This window comes from Populus euphratica, unplaced genomic scaffold, assembly GCF_000495115.2.
Source record: "Populus euphratica unplaced genomic scaffold, PopEup_1.0 scaffold45.1, whole genome shotgun sequence".
Taxonomy (NCBI): Eukaryota; Viridiplantae; Streptophyta; class Magnoliopsida; order Malpighiales; family Salicaceae; genus Populus; species Populus euphratica.
Genome location: NW_011499886.1, coordinates 163,516 through 185,979, shown reverse-complemented (window position 1 = coordinate 185,979; position 22,464 = coordinate 163,516). Strand labels below are relative to the sequence as shown.

Below are 22,464 nucleotides of genomic sequence, written 5' to 3'. Positions count from 1 at the left end.
ATTTATTTGTTTTTCTTCTCTTCTTTTCTCTCCTCATCTCCTTATCAATATTTATTTCTTTTTCTTTTTTTCTTTTCTCTCCTCATCTCTTTCTCTTTTCCTCCATGCTTACGTATGTTTTTTTTTATCCTCTTAGTTTTTTTTTAATTAATATTCTTATGAAATTTTTTTCTCTCCTTAACTTCACCTGTAACTACATTAAAGTAAGATTTTTTTTGTTTTTTTTCATGATTTTTTTCACTAAATTTATTTTTTATTTTTTAATTGTTTTTGTTCTTAATAATTATATAAATGTTGTAGTGATATTTTTTTTTTCATATGAGATCAATTTTTAATTGATTTATTTATAGGATTTCTAATTTTTTAGCAATTGCAACTTCATTTTTTTCATATTAATTTTTTTAGTTGAATTTTTTTTTTGTTACAAATTTATTTGAGTTGATTTTCTTATTTTTTTCCAAGCATTTTGAGTATATATTATAGAGTGTTGATTTATGTTAATTTAATTATTTTATAATTTTATAAAATGAATTTTTAATTTTTTTTTAAAAATAATTACCCATGAAATTACTGATGATATTTTTCGAGGGATTTACCAATGAAATAAAACAGGTAATTGTTTTTAAGCATATATTCTATCAATAAATTCATCGGTAATAATATTTTTTTATTATCAACAGATTTATTGATAGATAAAATATTATCAATAAAAAATTTATCGATAAAATATTTTTATCAATAATTTTGTTGATAAATTAATTATTGATAGAATATGTGTTTTACATTGATTAAAAATTTCCATCGATGAAATTATTAAATGTTATAGTGTTGTAAATCACCCCGGTTTGGAGCAAACTAAAGCAATCTTTATGAATAAACTAATGGCTTATCGATAAATTGAGCAACTCACTGAAAGTAACTATGTCAAGTGTATAAGGTGTTGATGTCGTTGAACTCATCACATAGTCTTTTGAAAATATACATATTAAATCTTTTGAGAGAATTGTAAAATAAAAGAGGGGTCATTTAATAATGCCCCGAGCTTTGGAGGAGGGGCCTGGTGCATAAATGAACAACTTTTGGGTTTGTATGTGCAACACCATGTTGGATCTCTTATCATTACTATCTAAAAAACTATTTTTTATTGCTCTGTTAGCAATCCTTTTATCTTATTTAGTCTCCTCATAATTCCTACATTTTATTATAAAACTTATCACACCACAGATAAGATGGCAAGGAGCCATCATTCTACGTCAATTCTTGAATCGCAATATGCTGGCCCATGCTCTTGGTATTGGAAGGAGAACCTGATGTATTATCAAGGCAGGCAATGAAAGTACTCATCAATATTTGATCTTGTTAAACCAAAGTTATACACTCAAGGTTGGTCCAGGGATCAAGAGGATTGTTTTCAACAATCATGTGTGAAGGTAGACGTCAACTAGATCCATAATAAAGCTAAAGAAGCCATATCCTTGCAAGAATTAATGGTTTCATCAATGTTCTCCTCTATAAATAACTTGTACTTGATAGTTTGACAGAGATAAAGTGAAGAGTATTTGAAAAAGGACGGAGTTTCATAATCGGGGAAAAGAAATCAGCAGGGGGTTAGCAACTGCTTGAGGAAACATGTTTGTAGTTTTTGACTTCCAATTACAGTAGAGCGGACACTGCCTCCCATATCAATATTTTTTTTTTATTTTCTGTGTAGTTAATATTTTCATACTAAGTTTTTCAATGAATTTATAAATTTTTTGAATAATTAATTAATTTTATTATAATTTTATACTACTTTTTTTTTACAAGCGTAAGATAAAGCAATTATTATATATAACTTTAATTTTTAAAAACAGGTTGTTGTTAGCTTAAGCTACAAACCATTCAAATATGATATATTATAGGAGGTATTCAAATCAATTAGTATTAAAACTTGTGCTATTATAACATTATATTTCTTTAATCTTTAATTTTTGTTATTTTTTTAGTTTTGTTTCTTTCTAGTTTTGGCTAGAGCCTTGTCACTTTTATAAATATCAACTTGCTTAGTTTTTTAATTTTTTCCAAATACATCAAAGAAAAACTGTGTTTTTTATCTTAATCTTCTATCTTTTTTTATTTCAACCTAGAGTAAAAAATAAAAAAGGAAAAGAAATTTTGTTGATAAGCCCTTGAATTCTAGAGTTGAACAAAAGTTTCTTAAATATTTTTTTAATTTTTTCAAGTAGGTAAATACTAAATCTTGGTATTACCAAATTAAATTCTTGTTTTTCTTGGATTATCTAACATTGTTTTATTAAAATTTGGTTAGTAAAGAATTTTTTTTGAAAATAAGAAAAAAAATTAGCATATTGATTCACTTACTTTTCATTTTTGACATTGTTGTTAAATAATATAATAAGTTTTTATTTAATTTTTAATATTTGTTTTCAATTATCATGTATCTAATATGAAAATAACAATACTAATAATAAATTATTCATGAAAGTTCGACTACAACTGTTTTTTATTTAAAAAAATTAAAATAGTTTTTGAACATAATTTTATCATATTTATTACCTTTCAATCATACATAAAATATAAATATACTATTTTGAATTTTTTAAACTTGCTTTAGTAATTATAAAATATATTTTGTAACAGAAACAATGATTTCAGTTAAAAATATTATGTTTACTAGGATAAATAAGAGATATATTAATAAAAATTTATCTTAATAAATTATTTTTTCACAATAATTATATTTTTAAGTTAAATAATAACATCATTATTTTTTTCTAATATCTTAATTTTTTTTTATGATAGAAACTTGTTTTTACGCCTATAGCCGCAGGCATACAAACTAATGAGATCCAAAATAGGCATCCCTTTCCGACGACAATGTACTGAATGAAACGAGGAGAGGAGATGGTGAGTTTACCAGTCAAGAGTTGTTGCAGTGGTGACAGCCGCGCTTGTGCTTCCTTCCCTACCAATAATTGAAGCTTAAAAGACTCTAGTTTATTTCAGTTAAGGCACCAATGATGAATGTGGAACCTAGTGGACTCCATCTTTCCACGTCCAAAAGAAACCGAGCTTGTCAAAGCTTGGAGCCATGTTGCTGTCCCTATACAAGAATTCGTGTGTGTTTTTTTTTCTTCACATCAAACACACCTCCTTGAGTGGATTCCAACTCCTCATTCAACCATAGATTCCCTTGTCCTAATGGTGGGCTTCCCTTTCAAGAACCTAACCAAAACGTTTATCCTTTTCTGCCTCCTTTGAATGCCAGAAAAAAACAAAAAAAACAGGAGGTTCCATTCATCTCTATGGTGGGGACTCCTACAAATCTGAGTACCCTATGGGGGTATAGGCCTGTTCTAATGTTCGTAAGCAATGACTCCTATCACCTAAGTTCTAAATGATTAATATTACTTGAGCTTATGTATTAGACTTATTATTTGAGGGCGTTTCCATTCAACATGCCAAGTTCAACGGCTTTTTGATCTTGTGCAAATAATATCTAGTCAATTCATACTAACTGTGACTTTAAATTATTGAATTGTTTCGACAGACAAAAAAATAAAAGATCTGAATTAATAAATTCGCACGGCTTCTGTCGTATTATGGCGCCTACTCATTTTTCTACTCATAAAAGTGTATCTCCGAAGCATGTATTAAAATCAGATCTTTCTTCTTAATTCCTTGTCCGAGAAAGGTTGTATATGTCCACTTTGGTACGCCAAAATGGAGCCAGGTATCACATAAGCAAGCAAATATCTAGATCTGATTACCATATATAGTCCTTTACATGATAGTACTATATATATTTCTAATAAAAGGCTCCTGAATGCTCTTGCTCACATAAATTTGTTTACAAGGAAAGGATTCTGAGTATTTGAACACAGCTAGAGCCATTTTAAATCACACAGCCTTACAATCCTTGATCAATTTGTGTCCCCTAAGAGAGAAGACTCGTCATGTATGGAGTCATGGACATGTACAACAGTAAAGGCCTTCTTTGATCCTTGCGGATATTAATTTCATGGATGCAGTTTTGGGGGAGGTTAGGCTGTCTCTTGGAATCTGTGGAAGTAGAAAAGAATGGAAGCTAACCTAGCCACTAGAGCCAATAATTCCCTATGTGGTACCAATTATTGATCCATGATCACATAAGGGGATGGATATAAAATCGACCTTGATATATAGTATCAGCACTGTTTACCAGAACGTGCATTAATTGTTATTAGTATATCTATCTTTGTAGTGGTTACATCATGATTCGTACATCCTGGCTTCAAGGTAAGCATCATGTCTTCATTCAGATAAAAAGATCAAGGAGACCCAAGAGCTGCTGTAGCATGGTGTAAAGAAGGAAAAACAAAAACAAAAATGAAAATAGGATTGAACGTCCACAGTTCGTTTGGATCATCCGTCTCATGGGTCTCTCCTTTTGACTCAGCATGAAGATAATTTAAAGGAAAAGAGGAAAGTTTAATCTATATAATGGGGGCCTCAACATTACCACATCTCCAAATGAACCAATCATGATGGAAACGATAAATGATGGAAACGATAATCTTATCTCCAAATTAAGGATTTGTCAGTGAGCTAGCTATGACAAGTTCCATCTACATCCCTTTTGCTTTTCTTACACTGCACTTTCTAGTAAATTCTGAGTCTGTAATGGGAGAGTTGTCCCTCCTTTTGCGCTAAAATACAGATCCATGTGAACTTTATTGGTGTCGATGCTAAAGAATGTTAATAAATAGTCATTGATCTGCACTAAATATGTTTAAGGTGGTCTATCATACAAAAACCAATAATGCATGTTTGTGTTTTTACATGGCCAACCTATATATACTCTTGGGAAGATAAGGCCTTTTCATTTTCTTAATTTGGTCAGAAAATTTGCCATACAAGGTTCTCTTTCTTTGGAACTGGAGATTTATTAGCCCGACCTTTTTCTTTTATACAACCCCATTTCTTCCAAACTTGTAGACAGTATTTACAAACAGTCTTGTAGTCCTTGATGAGGGATTATTGAGGGCATGTGGAGAAAGCAGCAAATCAAAGGAAACGCGGCCTTGAACTCTTCCTACCTTTTCAAGAAAAGATAATTGAGTGGCCTTTGAGGTTCTTCTAAACGATCCATTATAGGATTTGAAAAGCAGTTTCCCCGAAGCTACCTCTCTCCTTCAACCTTGTAGCACCAGGGCTCGCCTCGGAACTTATGAGGAAAGGAATAGTCACAAAGCTGGCAACCTTGGGCTCAAAGACCTTTCTCTTGCAAACATATTGTTTGTTAAAACTTGTACATTATTAAGCAAAATGTACCAAAAATTCAAGGTAACTATGATGTAAGATGTGGGAGGTTCTTTCTTTCAGAAAGTTCCTTTTGAACTAAACATTTCAAGCGCATAGCAGAAAGATGTAGATTAATTGTAAGAGCCTTGCGTTCTTTCCGTGATATACTTCAATTATCAATCCCATCACTTGTACAAAATCTTCTTTCTAGCCATTTAAGTTTCCAAAAAGAATTGATTGCAAAACTTTGCAGTTTTCTAAATATAAACTCAGAAAGGCATTAATGGAAGATGATTTAAGTTATTTGTTCATATCAAAACATCCTGGGGCCTAGCTAGTTTAGGATTTGAGGTCCCAAAAAACATGCGCATGGGTTTGAGTCAAAGCATGACAAGCTGCATTGGCTGGACCTAGAAAATAAATATGGTAACAATAATGTGAGGCCACGCATATTTATTAATTAGTGCTAGCCAAATCCAATTTTTTTTTTTTCAAATGCAATGCCACACGCACTCATAAATTATTCATCAAGCTAGCTTTTGTAACCGATCAAATTTAAACTATTAGATGATGCTATTAGATGATGCGTAAACATTAAAATATGTTGCTACATCCTTCTCCTAGAATATCATAAATCACAAGGCTGTGAAAAAATCAAATCTGGTCAAATACTACCTTGAATCTTTGGTTAACATGAATTTAGTCCATAACTTTCTTTTCTTTTTAATTTGATTTAAATCCTTAACTGTTATAAGCTGAAGAAGGAGAAGAAGATAACGATGAGCTTTAATTCAAATTAAACTATTGAGCCAATTTACTATAAACACCCTGTTTTATTATGTCTTTAAAATTCATTATTTAGATTACTTTCAATACTCATCGTTTCATTAAGACTCCCTCATTCTGTTATAAAAGAATAAATTTAATATCCAAGTAATATATATAATGTGTAACAGTCTACATGAAAGGTGTGGAATTTATAATGAGAAATGAATGATTTCCTGGAATTAAGGAACATTCAGAATGCGCCTCCTTATGTTCACTATCATCCCTCCTATCCATTGCTAAAAAGTAAAACCAATTGCGTTTTCCCCAAAGTTCTTCATTATAAACAGACTCCTCTGTTGCAATAGTATATCCAAATTGGTTCATTAATTGTTTCACACGGATCAACTGGTATAAAAAAAAATCAATCTATGGATTTCCACCATGCCTTGAAAGACAAGAGCAACTGATCTTAAATGTATTAAGGACTCTATTGTAGCAGTGTCACATGACTATAGCTAGAAGTATAAACTGTTAGTGGATATATTGAAAGGGCAGACTCTAAAGTTAAATCAGTCAATCGAAAATCAAGGTGGTCAAATTAACAACATCAGGAATATGATGGGCACCATGGTGCAACAACTTGTAAAAGATTTCCTAAGCTCTAGGCAGCTCAAGCCTTAGCAGGGAAAGACAACCTCTGAATCCAAAAAGAACAGATATTGGAAACAAGGAGCTGAGGGAGGGTAGAGTTTCAACTTAAAAGGTACACAAACCCAAACATTTCTTTCTAACTTTCAATGGGGAAGATGTACATAAATGACTGTTTAAATGTTCATAGTATTTTGAAATTGAAGAAGTGGCTGATTCTGAAAAACTACAAATAACATCTTATTACCTGGATGGAGTTGCTTTATACTAGCATCAAAATTTTCTAAGGAGTTTAGAAGACCAAAAAACATCTTGGAAAGACTATGTCGAAGCTATTTGCTATCAGTTTGGTGGGAGATAGGATCTTTTGGAGGAGTTGATAAAATTAATGCAAAGTGAGGATTTAGAATAATATATCCAAAACTTTGATATATTATGGAATAAGGTGGAGATTAATGAGAAACAAACCCTAATGATATTCTTAAAGGGCATGGAACTTGAAATTAAAAACACTATAAAAATATTTGAACCCATAACCCTTAAACATGTTTACAATTTAGCTAGATTACAAACTAACACCCTTACCTACAAAAAATCTCCCAGTTATGTTTAAAGATCTGCTAGCCAGTGCATTAATCCTTATGCTAACACCCCTCTTACTTTTCCATTAAATACAACAAAGAACCTTACAAGCTCTCATGCAAGCCTACTGAAACCACATTCAGCTCAATGAAAAAATAACCCTACTAACAGTAGTTATCCAAATCTTAACAAACCTACAAACTTTATCAAAAACCAAGAGTTTAACGATCAAAGGTTGAAGTGGTTGTGTTTTTGGTGTGATGAAAAGTTTGTGCTAAGGGATATGTGTCACAACAAAAAGGTGTATTCTCTTAGTGTAGTGGAGGAGAAAGAGGTAATCCAAGAGGAGGATACTACAGAAGAAGAAGTCATTAGCAGAGAGGCCACACCTCATATTTCTTTGGATGCCTTGGAGGGCATAGTGGGTCTAAACACGATGAAAATCACTGGAAAGATAGATAAAACTACTATGTGCATTCTTATTGATTCTGGAAACACCCATAATCTTTTAAACACAACAGTAGTCAGTAAATTGCAGTACCAATTAACTCCTATTAAACTAATGACCATCTAGGTGGCTAATGGAGATAAGATGGTATGTAAATTCATGTGCAGGGGTCTTAGATAGAAGATGCATGGAATAAGTTTTCATGCTGATATTTTTATCATTGACCTCAATAATTATGATATGGTATTAGGAATCCAATGGCTTTCTTTATTGGGGGATTTACTTTTCAATTACAAACATCTATGGATGTCTTTTGATTAGCAAGGATGAAGGGTCTTATTGAAAGAAGAAAATCCACCCAAGTTTCAAAGTATTGAACTAAAACAATGAAATGCCTTGGTCAAGAATCACCAACTAGTGGGGAACTATCTAGTATATAACTTTTAGTTAGTAGAGGTAGAGGAAGATTACAAGGTTTTCAGACCTCGATTTTAAAGCATTGCAGATGCCTTTCTGCAGAGTCTCTTAGAATCCTATTAGGATATATTTTAGGAACCTAAAAGATTGCCACTATTAAGAGATAATGACTATAGGATTCCACTCAAGAAGGGAAACGAAGTAGTACATCTTAGACCCTATAGATATTTGGGGTTATAGAAACATAGTTTAGAGAGGATGGTGACAAAAATATTGGATGCTAGAACCATTAGGACTAATAATAGTCCTTTTTTTTATGTCCCCAGTCATTTTGGTGAAGAAAAAAGATTCAACATGGAGGTTATGTGTGGACTATCGAGCTTTGAACAAGCTCACTATCAAGCACAAATATCTTATCCCAATGATTAAGGAACTGCTAGAGGAACTGGTTGGAGCTATTATCTTCTCCAAGATCGACCTCAAATTTGGTTACCATCAAATACATATGGCAGCAGGAAAAGAGTTCAAGACTGTGTTTCAGACTCACATTGGTTATTATGAATTTTTGGTTATGCCCTTCGGGTTAACCAATGCTCCATCCACTTTTCAAAGCCTCATGAATGAAGTTTTTAGGAAATATTTACAAAAATTCATTTTGATGTTCTTTGGTAACATCCTAGTGTATAGTCAGATCTTGATTGACCATTATGAGCACCTAGAGGTGGCTATAGAGCTATTAAAAGAACATTAGTAGGTAGCAAGAGCTAACAAATGTTTTTTCTGCTATAAATAGGTTAAATACATGGGACGCATCATTATTGAACGTGGTGTTACAACTGACCCTTTTGAGATACAAGCAATTATTGATTGGCCATTACCACAAAGCTTGAAATAATTGAGGGGATTTTTGGAATTGATTAGTTATTACCACAAATGTGTTGAAGGCTATAGAATAGAAGCATCAGTAAGCCATTAACTACTCAAGAGGTATACTAAGGGGCGGAATAAGGAAGCTTTAAAAGCATTCAATCAATTAAAGGTATTGATGAGTAGTGCTCTTGTCCTGGCTCTTCTCGATTTCAATAAGGTATTTCTTATAGAAACAAACACTTCTTTAATAGGTATAAGCGCAATTTTGCTATAAGAAGGACATCTAATTGCTTTTATAAGCAAATCTTTAAGGCCAAAACAACAAACTTTGTCAGTTTATGAGAGGGAGATGTTGGTTATATTACATGCGGTTACTAAATAAAAGCATTATTTGTAGGGTAGACATTTTCATATCTGTACAGATCATATCAGCCTCAAATATCTTCTACACCAAAAAATGACAACTCCAACTTAACATCTATGAGTGGTCAAGCTTCTGAGATACAATTATGACATTGAATACAAACAGGGAAAAAAGAATGTTCTTACGGATGCACTATCTAAAATCCCATGCTAGGAACTATATGCCCTGATTACTTTTACCATCTTTACCAGCTTGATGGAAGAGATTAGAAGTTTTTATGATAATGATCCAATGGTCTAAAATATTATCAAGGACCTATAAAGGTTTGCAAATTCTCACCCACATTACATTTAGGTTTATGACCATTTAAACAGGAAAAGGGAAGGTGGTTGTAGGTAATAACACTACATTGCACAGTCAGATTTCACAACTTAGCTTTAGGGGGCTATTCAGGAATGACAGTTACACCTAAGATTGTATGAAACTTATTCTACTAAAAAGGGTAATAAAAATACATTAGGAAACATGTGAGTAAATGTAATGATTATTAGAGAAACAAGCATGAAAATGTGCGAGTCCTAGACTTCTACAACCACTGCCTATCCCTACTACCCCATTTATTGATATTATATGGATTTCATGAAAGGTTTACCTAAATCAAAGAGGAAGGATGTAATCATGGTCATAGTGGATCGTTTCAATAAGTATGCTCATTGTGTGGCACTCAGTCATCCCTATTTTGCACCTACAATTACTAGAGCATTTATGCATAACATTTAAAACTCCATGGGATACCGACTTCAATTACCAATGATAGAGACCTGGTGTTTCTTAGTAGGTTCTGAAAAGAGTTGTTCAGCGCCCAATGAGTAAACCTACATTATTCTTCATCTTATCACCTATAAACAGACGGTCATACTAAAGTGGTTAACAAATGCATCAAATACTATTTGAGGTGTATGGCTAGAGATTGTCTAAATCAGTGCGCAAAGTGGTTGCCTTTAATAGAATGGTGGTACAGTATCAACTACCATTTTGCCATTAAAATGACACCCTACAAAGTGTTATACGGTTTTTCTCCTCCCATGCATATTCTCTACTTTCCTAAGGATTCATTAGTGGCATTGGTGGATGAGTATTTAAGCTCTGAAGAAGAGGAAATCAAATGAGTTAGGGCATACCCTCAACTCCTATAAAACAGAATGACTATGATTGCAAACAAGAAAAGAAGCAATCGAAGTTTTGAGGTTCAAGACTGTGTTTATCTCAAACTTCAACCATACAGGTAACAATCAACATCATTCAAATCATCACAAAAAATAGCAGCTAAATATTATGGTCCTTACCAGGTGGTTGCAAAAGTGGGTGTTATGGATTATAAACTCGATCTACCATCGTCTTCCATGATTCACCCAGTGTTCTACGTCTCCAACTTAAGAAGTATGTGGGTAATTGAGTTGTGCAGCAATCTTTTCCAATTTCATATCAAGGCCCCTCCTTGCAACCCAGGGCTATATTGGATAAATGAATGACTCGGCGCAACAACCAGGCGACCATACAAATTCTCATTCATTAGGAGGGTTGTTACCTGCGAATGCGACTTTGGAGTTCAATGATGAGTTGAAGCTAAGATTTTCAACTTTCAACCTTGAGGACAAGGTTGGTTTTATAGGGGAGCAATTGTTACAAGCTAAGGAAAGAGAAGAAGATAATAGCAGACTTTAATTCAAATTAAACTACTGTGCCAATTTACTATAAACGCAATATTTTATTATATCTTTGAAACTCATCATTTAGATTACTTTCAATACTCATCATTTCATTAAAACTCTTTTATTCTATTATAAGAGGAAGAATCTAATATCCAAACAATATATATAACGGATAATATTCTGCATGAAAAGTGTGGAATTTACAATGACAAATAAATGATTTTCTAGAATTAAGGGACACTTAGAACGCGTCTCTCCTTGTTCACTATTATCCCTCTCATCCATAGCTAAGCAGTAAAACAAAATGCGTTTTCCCCAAAGTTCTTTATTGCAAATAGACTCCTATATAGTAAGAGTATATCCAAATTGGTTCATTAATTGTTACAGACTCCTATATAGTAAGAGAATATCCAAATTGGTTTTTCACATGTAACAACTCATTTTCTTTCTTTCTTTTATCAATGTCATCCCTGTTCATTTTACCATCCAATAAATGAAGTTTGACTGGACATACACCCTTTATATAACACAACATATGGATTAAACATAAAAAATAAAAACCTAAAAACCTAATTAAACTTATCGGATGATATTGCAGATGATAGAAAGGCTAAAGATCTAAATCATATTAGAAAAAGGTTAGGGATTCATTTCTATTAACTAAAAGTTAAGTTCATGATAATTCTTGACCAATTAGCCATTTAGGATATTTCATCATAAAAACTAAAGAAAATTAAGTAATTTCGAGCTGCTGGTTGACATGAGTTTGGTTCCTATATACATTTCCTTTGACATGATATTTGAATGCTTGGGAATGGACTCGAGCACACATAATAATAGAGTATTCACCAATAATGTAAAATATGATCGGTGAATTTCGATCATTCAGATGGATCATTTTTACAAATATCCTTTGCCCAAAGAAGTTTCTTATGAATCTTAAAAAAAAAAATTACAAAAACAGAATTATTGTTTAAGCAAACCATGTGAGGAGTTACAGTTAATATTGATTAATTATTAGGTTTGGTTATGGAGATTGCAGTTTCACATATAAACACTCAATTTTTTGTAGAAAGAGAGATCAAAATATCTATGCATTTAGATTAATTACTTGCAAGTTACAGATCTTAATTTCCCCTTGTACCCAGCTGGCTAGTTACTACAAGGCCTCTCATCTCAAGGAAAGAGTCATGTTTTTTCCCTTCGTATTTTCTTGTTCATATTTTTTTAACCTGAACAAGAAATTACGTAGTCTAACATCGATCCCACCCTTAATTACATTTCTTGAAGGGGTGGGTATATATATATATATACTGTTTCGATTTTCCTACTCCATCTTAAACCCTTGACTGCTCTTGAAAGGCTCGCCGTTTCCACTGCACCAAACGTTGCAAAAAATCCATGACCTGTGGGAATATCCAAAACTCATTAGCTATATGACTGGCTAGCAATGTATCACTCAAAATAGAAAAGCATACAGAAAGTGAAATAGATAAATTACAAACAATTATGCATGTATTGGATACTACTTGCCTGGGTGGGTTCTTGTAGGGAATAAGATGCACTAGTGTCCTTGGGGAATTTAGAGACCAAGATACCAAAACCTTGTCCTCTCTCTCTCAGCACCTAACAACAGTTAAAAAAATAAAATCATTAACCTTAAAAGACCTAGATTTAATGTAAGTTTGATAAAGAAAGAGGACTTTGTCTTTATTTGAAGCATTGGATACCTTAAATGCATCCTCGTCTGTTCTATCATCTCCAATGTAAACAGGAAAAACATCAGTACAATTGGCGAATCCTGTAAGAGAGATTAATGATTATTAGAGATTAGGCAATAATTAAATTATTCAACACTATAATTTGTCTGGCTCTTACAATTTGAAGTGTATCTATATACAAATCTAGTGGGGGTGATCACTTCTTTTTAAACACCGCGATTTCTAGTGTGTCTTTTGGGTTCTTCAGATAGAAGCTTCACAATTTTTTGAGTAGGTGATTATTATCGATAAGCACAGGAAAGAAAAGGGAAAACAAGACCTTACCAAGAGACTCTAACAAAAATTCAAGAGCCTTTCCTTTGTCCCATTTAATGGTAGGGCGGATTTCTAAAACCTGTGCAGAAGAAGGTGGTATGGAAAGTGAGGCATCTCTTTAATTATATACCCACCACATACATTATAAAACTAATAAATAAAATATAAGATTTTTGATTTATTAGATGCCATGCCACACCTTTCTTCCTTGAGTGAGTCGAAGCTTTGGGTACTCCTTCAACACTGACTTAACTACTTGAGCCAGTCCACTCCATTTCTGTATTTTTCATGCATCACAGTTAGTAAAAATTAGTTTTAATATAACAGTGACAACATAATGATATTTTCTTGATGCTCGATTCCTACCTTCTCATCAACGCAGCGATAGTGCACAGAGAGACAGAATTTGTTATTTTCCACCTTGGCCCCTGGTGTTGTTTTAGTTCTCTCTACCAGTTCTTTGTAAACCTGAAAACCCATTATCAAAAAAATAAAGTAAGAAATGTAATTATCCTCCAATCTTTTATTTATTTTCTTTATAGTAATAACTTGTACATCTTACCCAAGTAATTACATTACCTCATCAATCATCGGAAGAAACTCACTGCCAGCTTGAAAAACAACACCTTCACTGCCCTGAAGAGTACAACATAAAAGACAAACCAATTTCTATCATTTTGTGAAAGGAGAAGATTAGAGAAAATTAATCAAGCTATATTTACATGATGGTACTTGAAAAGACAGGGGTAACGCTCACTCACTTTCTTGTATTTGCTGCCTTTGGCTGGCCCTTTGATGTCCATGCCATGGCTTCCAGCATAGTACAGTTCGGCTAACCGTACAAAGTTATACACCTATAAAATATGGACAGAAGCAACGAAGTTTAGCACGAGAAAAAAAAAAAAAAGAGCCAAAGTAATCTGTACTTACTGGCCTAACATTATTGAATTCGAAAGAGGGGGAAAAAAAAAAACAGGCTTAAAATGTACCTTGTCTCTGCATCTCCCACTCACTATTGCAGTAGGGAAAAATCTCGCAAGCTTTCTCACTGTTGCTCTCATCTAATTTTTCCCCAACACAAACTTCAGTTACAATATAAAAAGAAAAAAGAAAAAAGGGAAGAGGAGCTGTACAGCGAAGAACTAGATACCAACCTGCTTGGACATGAAAGCTCTATCTGGGTCATCAACGATAGGAGAAAGTGTGCCATCATAGTCCAAAAACATAACTATTTGCTTTCCTTTGGAGGCATCAATTATCTGCCCAAACATCTCCAGTGCTGATGGGTGGTGAAGCTGCAATCACCACATTAAAAATCAGGAGTCATCATTTGATCATGTCTAAAAGTCCTTCCCTGAGGTTTATATTAGTTAAAGATTGGTTTTTCTATTTTTGTTTTTGGGTTCTTTGTGTGTGTACTCACAATCCATGAGCTTTGGTCGTCATTAACAGAAGGTGTGGAGTTGACATGAGTAGGAGATGAGGTTCTCATGGAATTAACCCAAGCATTAAATCTTGCTCCTCCACTGATTTCAAGATTCTTTAAAAGTTTGTTTCTGGAAATAGTGATGTAACCACCAGGAGCCGCCGGAGGCTTCTGCTTGGCCGTGGTGAAGATAGAGGAGTTTGTTACATGCACTGTGATTGCCAAGTTGATTCCAGAGCTTGTATCAGCCACTACCACATTTTGGTTTGTCATCTTTCCTCTACAAAAAAAAAAAAGAAAAAGAAAAAGAAAAAACCCAGAATTACATTTCCTTCCAAATTATTGCAAACAAGAATTTGAAGACAATTAAGATTATCAAATAAAGAATCTAGAAAAACCCATTAGAGAAAACTACACCTACATAAGGTCCTTGAATTAAATACCTTACGAGAAGATACTGATATTCGAAGGTACAACAAAACTTAGTGAAGAAGAGAAGGAGGAATTAAAACAGAGTGCTCTGTTTTATAACTCTTTAAGCTTCAAGATGAAATACAGAGAACAAACAAGAGAGACTGAGAGAGAGAATGTAAAACAGAGAAGAAAGCAAACAGTTCCCAAAGTTTTGTAGAGAGAGAGGTAATGTATGCTTGCAAGAGAGACAGCCCAATGGTCGATTTATAGCTGCAACAAGACGGACGAGAGGGCCACAATGTGCATCCTCTCTCCTTCCCGAGCTCCAAACCGTGGGACCCTCTGAGGGGTGGAACCCATAATGCTGGCCCAGACCCGAAATCCTGAAGCGGGACCCACATTTGGGTTAGTCCCCTAGCCGTCTCCGTGAACACCTTGCCAGCTAACAGTTTAGGACGTGGATGACCATGGTGGGTTCTTGCCACGTGTAAATACTCATATGCCAGGACCCAAGTTGTGGGGGGTGGCCGTGGTGAAGGTGCTTAGAAAACGCCCCTTGTAAACACAAATAAAACCACCAGCTCAAACCAGCCTGGTTATATGCTATTGTGCAAAACCAGCTGCGGTTCCTCTATGTTCTTCAATTTGAGAATTTAAAATTTGAGCAGAAACAAAACAGCCCTTGCATAATTTACTAGATAATTAAAGCTGCAAAGTTTATTTTATTTTATTTTATTTTTCAATTCCTTCATCAGTTGCATTCAATCCGTTCCTAAAACCAATATTTTTATTGGTGGTCACTGAAGGATAAACAGCTAAAGATTTATCATATGATTTTTTTTTCCTATCTAAAATATATTACAATTTCGTATGCTAGTTAAGAAGTTACATCAAGTTCTTTCTCTTACTATATTGTAAACTTCATGAGTTTTTAGATTTACTTATGAATATTTTTGTTAATATTTATATTTACAGTCTATCAGAAAGAAACTTGTTGACATTATCACGAACAAAAATAATCTATTTGAAAAACTCTTATTGGTGATTTATGGTCTATCAATAATAATTTTACATATGAATTTATTGATAACTAAAACATGCAAAAAAAAAAAAAAAACTTTACCTGTTTTATTCTATCAGTACTTCCATTATTAAATATAACATATTACCTATAAAGATTTTTTGTGTGAAAGTATAATTTGTAAATATTAAGGTTTATATGAGATTTTGTAAAATTATATTTTTTTGTAAATTGATGAAATTTAATTTGAATTTGTGACTTAGGTGTTTTGTGATGAAATAAATAATGGCTTATTTAACTAGTGCATTTTATATTTTATCAATTTTATTGCTGAGTTAATTTTTTTGGTAAATATAAAGAAATTTAAATTTATATAGATAATTGATAATTAATTAGTTGTACTATTAAAATAATTTGAATAAGTTTGAGTAAAACCAATGTTCTATTATTTGTTTAATTTATATAATTAATTAATATATGATGTCATCAATATTCTATATTGGTTTGAAATGAGTAATAGATATCATCAATATTTCATATAGGTTTAACATAAGTAATAGATGATCGTTCATGAATGTATCAAGATCCACTCGAGTGATTATGTAAAATGGATTATTGTAATGGAGTTTAAGATTTTATTAATTATGTATTACATAATCCAAGAAATATTAATGAAGATGGTATTAGATGTCCACGTAAGAGGTGTAAAAATAAATAATTAAAATTCAATTTATATGTTGTAACGATGTATATTCTATTAAAAAAAAGGTTAATGGAAAGATATATGTGTTGGTTTGCACACGAAAAGTCATATATTCCTCACAAGATCATGATAGAAAGAATGGTTTAGTCAACTTTTAATTCTAGCAATGTATATGAAGTTATAGATAACAATAGTAATTTTTATTGGAATATCATTATAAATATGATATGAATGAATTAAGTTTATGTTGTTCAATATTGAAAAGTAGATGAAGAATCTAAAGAAGTTGTGACAATGTGTTTTGATCTTTTATCCAATTTATAGGTTTAAAAATTTTAGGTAGCCTCTTGTATAAGGAAGGTGCCACTATTTTTTTTTTAATAAGAATCATTTATGGTACCTTAACCTTTTAATTTGTATAGATGCATAGGATAAAAGACATTAGCACATTGTACAAACAGGATAGCTATTAGCTCTTCTAGCAACGATTCTGACAACCATGAATTGTTAGGTGCCCACCAAGAACAGACAACAAAGACACATGCATCCACTCACGAAGCGAATTCATCGAGTGCACTATTATCATGTTAAGAAGGGGTCTCTTCACAACAGGATCTATTTACCAAGAACAGACAACTCCGTCGATTGCTATTAGAGATAAGATTACAGATGGGTAGTGCATGTGCTCCTTTTTATTCACCCCACAGTCTAGCAAACACTCACCTCCTATCCTCCTTTTCCAGTACCTCTATTTTAGATTAATTATATTTGAACTTATAAATATTTGAATTTATAATAAATATTTGAATTTTATATTAATTTATTTGTTTTAATTATTTTATGTTTTTGCTTAATTGATTTATTTTAGTTTTTCAAAGAAGTTCTTAGATTGTGTGTTTTTTTGGGATTTAAAATTTATAACTTATTTTAATTCACTTTTTATATAGTAATCATGATATCAAAAATATTTTTTGACATTAGATTGGTGCTCCATTTCATAAATAAAAAAAATCAATTTTTTTGTTGAGATGAAATTTAAAATCATGGGACCTAACTTGAAAGCGAGATAAATGAGAAACCCTTTTATAGTTATTTTTTAAGGTGCTTTCAAGTTTGGCCCTCTATTTTTTTATTCTAATTTCATTCTTTGATGTTGTGTTGATTATGATTTTTGGTTGGTAATTTATTTCGATATGTTTCTTATGTGCTCACTAAGGCATTATAGAATTGTCCTGATATAAGGTTGGTACTTAATTTTGCGAGATATTATTCAGATTCTTTATTTTTCTAAAGACTGAGAGTAATAAATATAAAATAGGAAAACATTGAAGCTTTAAGGGAATTATAATAGCATAAACTATCATAGAAATTGAGGCGAGGAAAAAAAAAAGAGTGAAAGGAAATGAATAGTTGAAGGAGTCTCAATAGATCTCCTCTTGCAACACATGCAACCATTTAAGAAAGAGGACCTAATGATAATTCCAATGAAATAAAAAAAATGATCAAAGCTCCGAGGAGTGCTCATGCACCGCCCAAATGATACAAGCCTTTCTCTTGTTTTGGGGTGTATTTCACATGTGTAAGATTCTTTTATCCTTTTCTTTTAGTATAGTCCTATATTTTTTAAAACCTATTGGATTAAATCCTGAAATTTTTTATCAATTTTTTCTAGATTTTTTATTTCATTCTTCAACGATGAGTTAATTGAGAATTATATTTATAATTTGTTTCATTTTGTTTTGCTTCCTATAGGGTTTCGTGGTTTCAAAAAAAATTAGGCATTGAGTTAATGCTTGATTTTGTGATCATTTATTTTTAACATATAAATAAATAATTTTTTTAAATCAAGTTATTAAACTTTGTGGAGTCCATGACATGATTTGCAAGTTTGGTAGGTTAACTTGATTCATAAGTTTGATGAGTTAAACTTTTTATTTTTTTAATTATTATTTTTTATTTCATTCTTCAATATTAGTTTAATTGAAAATTAAGCTTTATAATTTATTTTATTTTTATTTCTATGGAGTTATCAGATATTTTAAAAAACATTATGGTATTAGGTTAGTGCTTGGTTTGGTGATGATCAATTTTTGATATCATATAGTTAAATAAATAATGATTTCTGAAAAAAAAAAACCAAGTTATTGGTATAGTGGATACCATGACTTGGTTCACGGTTCGACGAGTTTACCTAAGCGACTTGGTTCATGGGTTTGTTAGGTTGATCCAGTTGACCCGATTCACGGGTGTGGTAGGTTTACCCATCAAATAAAATATGCTTCTTTTTTTTTAGTTTTTTTCTTCATTTAATTTTTTAATTAATTTTATTTTTAATTTTATCATTTAATATTGAGTTGATTTAGAAATAGGTTTCATGATTTATTTTGATATGCTTTCTATAGAGTTATTGTGATATCAAATAAGCATTTGATATTGTGTCGGCGCTTGATTTTATGAGCATCATTTTTTCATAACTAAATAAAAATAATTTTTTTAAAAAAATATTAAACTCAGTAAAGTCCTTAACTAGGAACACATGTTGACTGAGATAGATTTAAAATATCATCATCTCAATATTTGTTTTTAAACAAAATTATCTTAATTTTTTTTAAGATAAACCATGGTTTTACTGGTTGTATCTGTACCCGTAAAGTTGACATATCCATGTTAGGATAAATTCCACGTAATTTAATTTAAAATTCAAGTTAGATAAAAAATTAAATTAAAAGATTTTAAGATTAAAATATTTGCTTAAATTTATTAACACTACTAAAATATCCCCACTACCTTGATATTTTCTTTCATTTAAAAAAAGATGGCCAAACTTATGGTATAGAGTGGGCCAACACACTAATCATAACACTAAAACTAAAACAAGTACTAATTATTTTCCTGAAAATATGATTTTAACAGGTATTTATTAGTAAGTAATTAGATCGGTAGCTTAAGTTTTTGGTCTTGTGACTTGGTAACATTTAATTTGTGTGGCAAGATTTTTCAATAGTCTTGTATAGTTCAAACTTAAATGTTGACTTTACAACAAACGAATCGAATATCATTGACTAACAGACCATCTACACACACACAAAAAAAAAAAAAAAACCTAAGAAAAAGATTTGGTTGGCATCACGCTCCCACAATAAAACATTGCCTCTTTTAAGGTTGCGTTGGGTGGATTCCCATCACAAACCTATAAAATTAATATAATAGTATATGTTCTTGACCTTGAATGGATTTACCAAAAGTGAAATGAGTAGTTAAAGTTCCATGAATAGTTTATGTTATGATAAAAAATAATTTAATTTAATTGATATGAATGGGGATGGTAGCATGTTACTTCAAATTGATGGTGAACATCCTTTTAATAGCCAAAGCACCGTATTCAGATTGATGTTGAGCTTCCTTTCAATAAATTAATTAGAAACGTTTACCACAAAAACTGTGTATGTTGCTTCAAGCAAGAAACGAAAAGCGTTACAGTGTTTCCCAAGCATTTTTCCTTTTAATTTTCCTACTATTTTTCTTTTCTTGGACCCATAATTTGAAATATACCAGTACGGAATTGCCACCTAGCCTATTTACCTAGGGTGGACCGATTGTAATTTGTATTTAGTAATTTTATGGTAAATTGTATAGAAAGGTATTTAGGAAACAAGAAAGAGACCAGCAAGTCCAAGACAAGATAGTGAGGTTCCTTCTCTAACAGGTCATCAGTCAAATGTCAAACAAGAGAAAAAGAACATGGAATGGCATGGGAGATCGCAAGCGAGCAAGAGAGGGGACAGACTCTGGCAGGTGATACAGTTGTTGTTAGAATAGAATGGACAGTTTCGTTCTCTTCTCTGTGCCCAACAGCCACTCACTGAGTCTGGAATGTTTTCTTTGTATTATATTCTTCTCTACTTTGAAGATCTCTATTATTGTCGACAGAGAGGGAGATGTTGCTGAGAATATCCTACGGTAAGGTCACCATATATATGTCATGCATGCACTTACATACTTCTGTTCTCTTTTCTTTTCTTTTCCATGTTTATGAGAATATTGATATAACACCTGCACACTTTGATCTTTGGAACATATAATATTTTATATTTAATGTATAGTCAGTCTATTTATTCATTAATATTTTAAAATAAAATAACAATAATACTTTATTTAAAATAATGTTATTCGTACGATATAAGCTAAACAATTCATATCCGAATTCTTGACAAATAATGCAATGGTTACCTATCATGTAATAGACAATGAACCTCTAGCTTAATGGTATCAATGTCCCCTTCCTTTAAAAAGTTCAAGCCCCATCTAGAAAAAAACAAATACAATAACGAAAAAACAAAAAAAAACCAACCAAGATGACTTGTATGCCAAGAATAAGAATAAAAAAAAGAAGAAAAAAGATTCACAATTGACTGGAAAAACCGACTATTTTTAGATTTGAATCTCATATTTTACATATTATGTTAATTAATTAACAAAAGTAACAGATTCTTGTAATAATTATTTGGTCGTCACGTGCAGAATAGTTCACATGCATTGCTCCGTATTTCCTTCTTGAATTAACCAAAGTTTTTGGTAGTATCTGACTTTTTATAAATTAGACTTTACTAATCAAAACAGGGATCCTTTGAAGATGCTCATGAAGAGCTATTGGCATTCAAGTTCGAAGAGTTGGTCAAATAGTAGCATTTTCATTAATTATTTAAGAGATTAGACACTTGATTCCCAGTTGCAGGCTAAAGGCAAAGACACCACGCTATGGAAAGCAATGTGCAAGGTGTTGTCTTAAGTTGTTGCAGGAATAGTTTCGAACCACTAATTCAGCATGCTTTACAGGATATCTCAAATGAGGTGAGCAACATGATGACGACAAATACCACATGGAAATGGGAAGCTTTTGCACATCTTCCTTCCATGACTCTGGTTATGGGTATAGCTATTTAAGTTTGAGTTTGTCTGTGGAAAAACAAGTTAGTATTAGAATAAAATGAAAAGAAAATCAGTAATGTTATGAAGTCAGTGTTAGATTAATTGAGTCTATTTAATTTTTTTAAAGTTTATAAAAGACATTCTTAAACATGTATGTGTATTATAAAACTTTTATTAATAAAGATGTGAAAATACTATTATTTAACTTCTTGTATTTCACCAAAACAGTGTGTATAAGCAAAATCTTTCTTGTGAGTGTACTGTTATTTTTTTTTTATAAGTGAAAATTTTCACCAAAATTTATATTATAACTTGAGAGTAATCATGGCTTCCAGTAATAATAATACTTAAATTCACATTCTCCGACTTATAAAACAAAACTATGATTTGTGGTGCATATAATATAAAGTATTGTTCACATTATAAGAATTATAAAAATTAGTTGAAGATAGCTATATGGAACAAGAATTAACAAAAAAAAAAGGTGACTATGAACAATATAGCAAAAATAAGCTTTAAAAGAATCCAGAAAGAAGGATAATAAAGCCCTTTTCACAATCTATATACCAAGGTCTTGATGAAGCAGCTCTTGAAATAGTGGCACTAATAAAGACTTCAAAGAAAGTCTTACCATGAAGCTAAATGAAAAAAAATAATAATGAAAAAGAAGATCAATTTTATCAACAAAAACAACTTATCGGAGTTGATATCATTTTTAAAAGGACATAAAGTGATATGAGTGAAATGAATTTTCAAAACCAAAAAGAATACAAAAGAAAAAGTTTAAAAGTATAAAGCCACAAGTAGCAAAAAGGAACAAACAAAAATATGGAGTTGATTATA

General features: G+C 31.8%; 1 protein-coding gene across 1 annotated transcript; it reads right to left on the bottom strand.

Annotated features, from left to right (window-relative positions):
• Positions 1 to 12,167: 12,167 nt before the first annotated feature.
• On the bottom strand, positions 12,168 to 15,200 carry LOC105130268 (probable trehalose-phosphate phosphatase J). The gene is made up of 12 exons (XM_011032690.1): positions 14,998 to 15,200; positions 14,552 to 14,834; positions 14,283 to 14,423; positions 14,118 to 14,189; positions 13,890 to 13,982; positions 13,708 to 13,764; positions 13,495 to 13,596; positions 13,328 to 13,405; positions 13,138 to 13,207; positions 12,823 to 12,893; positions 12,626 to 12,718; positions 12,168 to 12,498 (listed from the first exon to the last, which is right to left on the bottom strand). Exons 2-12 carry the CDS (start codon positions 14,825 to 14,827, stop codon positions 12,430 to 12,432), a joined length of 1,122 nt encoding a protein of 373 aa, XP_011030992.1. The 5' UTR covers positions 14,828 to 14,834; positions 14,998 to 15,200; the 3' UTR covers positions 12,168 to 12,429.
• Positions 15,201 to 22,464: the final 7,264 nt, after the last annotated feature.

What these genes read in the sequence shown, in the direction of transcription:
- LOC105130268 (XM_011032690.1), bottom strand. Translation starts at nt 14,827, where the DNA reads ATGACAAACCAAAATGTGGTAGTGGCTGATACAAGCTCTGGAATCAAC. An exon ending in GAGCTTTCATGTCCAAGCAG is followed by an intron (nt 14,190 to 14,282) that starts GTTGGTATCTAG and finishes GGGAAAAATTAG; the next exon opens with ATGAGAGCAACAGTGAGAAA. An exon ending in GTGGGAGATGCAGAGACAAG is followed by an intron (nt 13,983 to 14,117) that starts GTACATTTTAAG and finishes CATATTTTATAG; the next exon opens with GTGTATAACTTTGTACGGTT.